Source organism: Lutra lutra, chromosome 8 (genome assembly GCF_902655055.1).
Source record: "Lutra lutra chromosome 8, mLutLut1.2, whole genome shotgun sequence".
Lineage (NCBI taxonomy): Eukaryota > Metazoa > Chordata > Mammalia > Carnivora > Mustelidae > Lutra > Lutra lutra.
The window spans coordinates 80,066,322-80,073,313 of NC_062285.1; the positions used below are offsets into that span (position 1 = coordinate 80,066,322).

General features: G+C 45.2%; 1 protein-coding gene across 24 annotated transcripts in view; it reads right to left on the reverse strand.

Annotated features, from left to right (window-relative positions):
• The window catches only part of CAPRIN2 (caprin family member 2), a 48,222-nt gene extending 42,143 nt beyond the window's left edge, over positions 1 to 6,079 (reverse strand). For 10 of the 24 annotated variants that reach the window (XM_047739626.1, XM_047739630.1, XM_047739628.1 and 7 more), the window contains exons 1-3: positions 5,861 to 6,078; positions 4,496 to 4,761; positions 2,291 to 2,353 (exon numbers count right to left, since the gene is read on the reverse strand). In XM_047739626.1, the coding sequence (XP_047595582.1) occupies positions 2,291 to 2,353; positions 4,496 to 4,747 (315 nt within the window). In that variant the 5' untranslated portion in view covers positions 4,748 to 4,761; positions 5,861 to 6,078. Of the gene's footprint in view, positions 1 to 2,290; positions 2,354 to 3,572; positions 3,685 to 4,019; positions 4,113 to 4,495; positions 4,762 to 5,758 lie in introns of those variants that run through there. The other 14 variants (XM_047739634.1, XM_047739635.1, XM_047739633.1 and 11 more) reach the window with 6 other exon arrangements.
• Positions 6,080 to 6,992: the final 913 nt, after the last annotated feature.

Consider the following 6,992-nt stretch of genomic DNA (forward strand, 5'->3'; position numbering starts at 1 on the left):
ATGTGCAAAAGCCCTGAAGCAGAAGCGTGCCTGGATGTTTGAGGAACAGTAAGAAGGCCAGTGTAGCTGGAATGAAGTTAGTAAGGGATGGAAGCACAACAAAGACAATAAAGACATGAAAGGAAATAGGGAGCATCTTTCACAGGACTTTGTTGGCCACAGTAAGGACATTTTGCCACCATGATGGGAACCAATGGTGACCTGAACAGAGGAATGTCCAACTGACTTGCATCGGAATAGATTACTGAAGTTACCATGTTGAGAACAGACTTGGAGAAAGAGCAGAAATAGAATAACCTGTGAGGAAGCTATTACAGTAATGTAGATGAAAGATGATGTGGCTTGGACCGGATGGCAGAAGTGAAATTTGAGAAATGGCCGGTTTCTGGATTTACCTTGAAGGTAGAACTGACCTTGCTAATAGGCTAGATGTGTGGTATCAGGAGAAAGATGAGAAATTCCCCAAGATTTTTGGCCAACTCCATCCTTCTAGTTTCTCAAGCCATTAACTGACATCACTAAGATTAGAGGAGGAACAGGTCAGGGTGAAGTCAGGAGATGCAAAATAGGCAACTGAACATAGGAATCTGAGGACTTATCTATTGGCAGTGTAAATGTGGCAGTTATCAGCACTCAACTCGAGAATTCAAAGTGAATTCTATAGGGACACCTGGGTGGCTCAGTCGGTTAAGCAGCTGCCTTCAGCGCAGGTCATGATCCCAGGGTCCTGAGATTGAGACCCACATCAGGCTCCCTGCTCAGCTTCTCCCTCTGACAGCCTCTCCCCACTGCTTGTGCCTGTATGCTCCCTCTCTCTCTCTCTGACCCAAAAAAAAAAAGTATTATAAAAAAACCAAAGTGACTACTAGAGAAGCAACATGTAGCTATGAAGACAGTAATAAAAGACTGAGATCAGAGTTTGCCTGACTGGAAGTCAGAAATATAGCTTATCCTTGACATAAAGAGCTACCAAGAGAACCACCTACTTCCCTAACCCTAACCCTCTATTTCCCAAAAATCACATACTACTCTAACAGAACACTTCCTTCAAGGATATTTACACAAAGAAGAGTATTTCACTTTAAAAATTATTGAACACACCATGACTACTTGAAAACAAAGCTATGTTGAAATGCTGGATGTCCAGCTAAGTCCTCTCACCAGCTATGTGAGCACATCATTCTCAGAGCTCACACAATTCAAATCTGTGTCTCAGCGAAATTATAATTTACTACATTACAAAAATCCTAGGCCAGTGAAGAGGAGTCAAGATGGCAAGGGAAAAGACCTTCAATGCCAGTATCCGTGATACACAACCAAAAATTTTAATTAAAAAAGATGAAGACAACAGATCTACAAACTAGATCAAATAATTTTGTCCCTTCTTAGCCAAGAGATATGACCAGGCAACATCAATTAAGCACTTTTTTAAAAATTCCATATTGCACAAACTTTCATAACATTAGATAAATGTAATTTATCTATGGTACTTGCAGTTACCAGGTATACCATAAACAATATTTTTAAAAGTTGCAAATATTTTATAGTAAGGTTTAAAAAAGAAAAAGGCCAGATATCAGATAAACATGCCTCCTGAGAGGTGACATAGCAATCTAGAAAAGTAGGGAGAAAACACAAAAGGGCTTAAGGGGAAGCAAAAGGAGAAAACCTATGCAAGCTAGAATAAATATTCTTTGACATTTTACAGCAGAAAGATGACCCCTTTAGAATAAATCAGTAAACAGTGGAAAATTAGTCTTCCCTCCAACTTCTCCTTCAGTCCACACTAGCAAAAGTTTAAATCCATAGGCTAACTCTTAGTGATGGTCTACATTTTCACTTTTTTTTTTTTTTAAAGATTTTATTTATTTATTTGACAGAGAGAGATCACAAGCAGACGGAGAGGCAGGCAGAGAGAGAGAGAGAGAGAGGGAAGCAGGCTCCCCGCCGAGCAGAGAGCCCGACGCGGGACTCGATCCCAGGACCCCGAGATCATGACCTGAGCTGAAGGAAGCGGCTTAACCCACTGAGCCACCCAGGTGCCCTACATTTTCACTCTTAAATTAACAACCCACACCCCCATTCGTACCACACCCCCATTCTGCTAGTGCAAAAGAAGTCTGTAAGATCTCATAAAGACAGTCTTTTGAAAAATCCAGTTGATTTTCTTCACTGGTCTTATCAAATATTTGGTCTCACCAAACCCATTTAAAGTTTTATTAAGAAAAAAAAAAAACAAAAACAAAAAACAAAACCAGCAAGTGTGACTGAAGGATCATAAACCACTTACCAACTGGTCTGGATTAAGTTGCTCCCCATTTTTCAGGCGATCCTTATAGTCTTCCAGTTTGAGCTACAAAAGAGAAACGTGTATCTATTATAGTCTGATATAAAACTCTGAAGAATGAAATAACAGACTGCTTCTTATGAAAACAAAGTTCTTGAAGTAAGCTATTAATCTGTAAGAATATAGTTTACTATATGTAAGGCAAGCAACAATTGTAGGTAAGGTTCGTCACAGAAAATGTACTACACACAATCAACATTAATCTGGAATAAGAAAGGTTAAGCAATAATAAAACTCTTTTCTCTTCATGGCCCCTATTTATAATCAGACTACTTAACACAGAGGACTTAACTAGTCAATCCTATGCCCCAAACCCAGTGGTGCTCAATCAGGGACAATTTTAACCCTCAGGGATCTACAGAAATGTCTAGAGATTATTTTTGGTCCTCACTACTTGGAGGATGGAAAGGAGGTGGAGAGTGCTACTGGCACCTTGTGGGTAGAAGCCAGGGATGCTGCTAATCATCCTACAATCCAGAGGATAGCCCCTCCCCCGACCAACAAAATTATCTGGCACAAAATGTCAATGGCATTTAGGCTGAGAAATTCTGCTCCAACCTCATGCTTGAAGTATTAGTTACTTGTTGAATTATGTGGCATTTGTCTAATAGCAAACTTTTTTTTTTTAAGATTTTATTTACTTATTTGACAGACAGAGATCACAAGGGGAGGGGGGAGAAGCAGGCTCCCCACTGAGCAGAGCCCAATGCAGGGCTCAATCCCAGGACCCTGGGATCATGACCTGAGCCCAAGGCAGAGGCTTTAACCCACTGAGCCACCACCCAGGCGCCCCTCCAATAGCAAACTTCTTAATGGGGTATAGAAATGTAAAAGGTATTTTCTCTAGCATTGTAATAGCCTTAATTCAAAGCTCTTTTTCATATTAAATTGTCCACAAATGGCAATTATTGTCCCATAATAATGACAGGACCCACTTATGGTATTCTAAAAGCAATATTTAGGCTCCTCCCATACTGGCTTTACAGCTTTAAAGTACTTTCCCAGAAGCTTGAAATGAAAGCATTAGTACTGACCAGATAAGTATTCAAAATTAATAAGAAGTACTATAGTTAAGCTAGAGAGTATGAATTAGTATTCACATAGTTTCTCTGCCTGGGGAGGAAGACATTAATGAGTCTCCATCAACACATCCTGCTTTGAATAGATCCTGCTTTGACTAGTTTCCCATGGTGGCAGGGAATTTGTGCTGACCCACCAAGCTCACCTTATTACACTTGCAATCAGCTGCGTAACTGCGTGCATTCAAAAGACAACTGGTGAGAGCTAGGGCTACAGAGAAACTATTAGTAATTGGCCTTCTTCACTATCTTCACTACCTTGGGGTGGGGGAAGGAACAGAAACAGTCAACTAGACTTAATCTCTTCATACTCCATTAAAGCAACCATCCTAAGGTTGAACTAGGTCATAGAATAAAAATATGTAAGAGTTCCCAGGTCCAGATAGTCACTCACTCACCTTACTATCATAAGCAAAAGAGAATCATGACACAACAAAGCAACGTGCAGTACTGTTTCACAGGCTACATGACTCAGGAAACAAGCAATGAGTTGGATTCTTTACATCAGCATTTGCTGTAACGGTAGACTGATTACAAGGAGTCTCTTTATAAGGCTTTCTACAACGTTTCACCTACCAATCTTGAAGGATCACCTAGCAACACAAAAACTAGTGCTAAAACATTTTCTGGCACTACCATCGCTGAAGCTTCCAAAGACTGCAGCAGCTATACTGCAATATCAACTGCTGCAGAAAGTCACAGGGAAAACAACCAAAAAAAAAAAAAAAAAAATCAGGCTATTACTTATCTATGAAAAGAAACATTAATACTACACTCAAAGAATTAATCTGACATCAAGTTGCTAGCTCTTCAAGTATTTCAACAGCAGCATACATCATAATTTTACTATGAAGAATATCTGTATTTAGTTATGCTGAAAAGTCAAACAGAAAATGTTTAATATACCTAATATTTAACCTGCTTTTATGTTTTCAGCCAGCTAAATCCCAAGCTTAGTTACATCTTTTATGAAAGAGTATCTATGAGCCCTGACAGAAAGCAAAATGTCAGTTCCCTGACCCTTATTAAAGATGGTACATATACCGGGATGGGAGGTGGAGAAAGTTACCTTCTTTTTCTCGATGTTTCTAATTTTGTGTTTAAGGCATATGAGTCCATTATCAATATATGTCTCATATGCTTGGGAAGGAGAGGCAGCAGAACTGAGAGCAGACTGCAAGGGGCTCATGGCCCGCTGGCTTTCCCCATGCTGACTGTGGTTCACTTGAGGCTTGGCTGACTTCATATTCCCCTCTCTTCCCTCCTCTGAACGGCCTGAAGGTGACTGGTAACCAAAAGGAGATGAAGAGAGTTGCACCATTGAAACAGATGAAGCTGAAGAAAGGAGGAAAAAAGTCAGATATAAAAGTAAATTCAGAGTAGAGGAATACACAGAAGCTTTAACTTCCCTGTGAAGTCTAGACCCAATCCCTCAAAATTCTTTTCCACAGAAGTGAGCTCAAAACGCAGTAATGCATTAGGTACTGTGTCTCCATTTCACTACTTTTCAGAGATTAGGCCAAGCACTAGCGCCTTTATGTATTGAAAATCTACAATACAGAGGATGTTTCCAGAAATTCAACTTTCCACAGATGGAGAACTGCTAATCAAGCAATGGCTTCGGAGCTCCTCTTTTCTCGTAAGGGCAATCCACATCCTGAATAATTTCTATGCTCAAATGATGACACACAAAAAATAAGTTTCAAATCTCTTTACATTATCCCTCACCACTAGCCCCAAGCCTAATCAGAACGCCATTTAAGAGAACATCCTGAACACACAATTCTTTTCAAGCCTCATTCACTAACTCAAGAGTGGCTTCTTGAACAAGACCCCTAACTTCCTTTCACTTGTTCTGGGGCCTACAAGGCAAGTTCGTCACCACTGGACATCTGTAGCGAGTTACTTGCAAGGGCCCCGGGTTGGTTTTCCTTTCCGTTTAGACTAAGCCATAACCATTCACACCACACCAGTATAAAGGCTCCTCCTCGAGAGCCTTACACCGCCCTGGTCAGTGGTCCTCACACCCCCTCCACCCCCGCGCATCCCCTTCCGGAGCACCCCCAAAGCAAGGGCATAACAGGCCCCATGCAGGCCTGCGCTGGTCCTCAGTCCCCGCAGGGGCCGGCGTGACAGTCGCCTCTACCGGGCGCCACTTCAGCGCCCCGAGGGCACCGACCCCCGCCCTTCCCTCAGCCTTCCGGACGCCAAGGAACCAGGCTAGGGCCGCTTCTGCAGGTGCCTCTGGGGAGGTCGACCTGGAAGAAAACGCACTGGCCACCTGCCCTCGACGGCCCCGCCCCGAGGATGCCGAGCCGCCCTTCCACCTCACCGCCGCCGCGGTCACCCAGCTCTGCCCACCCTGGCCGGGGAGGGGGCGGGGGTGCCGCCTCCCCACGCCGAGTAGACCTAGGCCGCTGCAGCTCGGCTTCACCTCCGCAGGCCGCCGAGGCCGCTGCCGCTGCCGCAGCCCGGGCCCGCCTTCGAAAGCCGGCGGGAGCCAGGAGAGCTGCGGAGGTGGACGGGCGCCACCCCGCACTTGCGTCTCCTCCTCCCGCCTCCTCCCTCTCCCCTCCCTGTCCTCGCTGGCGGCGTCTGCGGCGCAGGGAGCTCCGCCGACTCAGCCGCTCTCACCCAGGCCCGCCCTTTCCGCCGCGCAGGACTTATATAGGCGCGCCCCGCCCCCATCCGCCCGCACGCGCATCCTCGGGCCGCCTCGGCACCGCCTCCTTCCGGTGCCCCAGTCTCCGCCGTCGCCGCGGGTTTCTCTCAGCCGGGGAGGGCGTTTGTTCTAGCCCCGGCTGCGGCGGGAACTCGGTCGCGAGAGGGCGCGTTCTCCCCGCGATTGCGCAGATTGCGGGGGCCCCCGGTGGGCCCGGTGTGTCGCCGAGAGCCAAGCGGCCGTAAACCCAGCAGCCCTGCCCGACCTTGCTGATTGCATGCGGTAACTGGTGGATGTGCGACCTTGCACAGGTGATTTCGATCTTCGGAAAAGGGCAGCGCGCCCTTCCTGGAATTGCCAGTGAAACGAGCTTGAGCCTCTGGGGGTTTAGGTGCGCATTCTTGAAATGCTGGCGTGCCTTTGCCCTCCCAGATTCCGTCCTTCACAGTAGAATGGGGAAAAAAAATCACTGTTTCTTCAGAAGGGATTCAGCCTGTGAGAGCAGAATGCCCCGAATCAGCACTGCTGTAAGAACGGAGTGAGACTCCGCGCAGCCCTCGATATAAGATTATGTTTATTTAGGCTATGTCATTTGCTGCTTTGGATCTTTTGGCGCTCAGAGAAAAGACTGATAAAAATCCTGGTAAGGTTGCATAAAGTTAACGGAAAAGCTGGAAATACACGGGCGTTTCTCATACCAAACAAATAAGGGGGGGGACCACCCAGCAACATCTGGGCCCCAAATTGTGTCCCTCTGTTATACCACATAGAATTTATTTAGGTCCTGTCTCTGAGGCTCTGATAAAATTTTCTGAGACCAGCAAGAAAAGAAGACAGAAACATCAAAAATATAATCAAGGAAACAGTGGTCCAGTTTAAAAAGTGTCAGCCAAGCCCACACAAA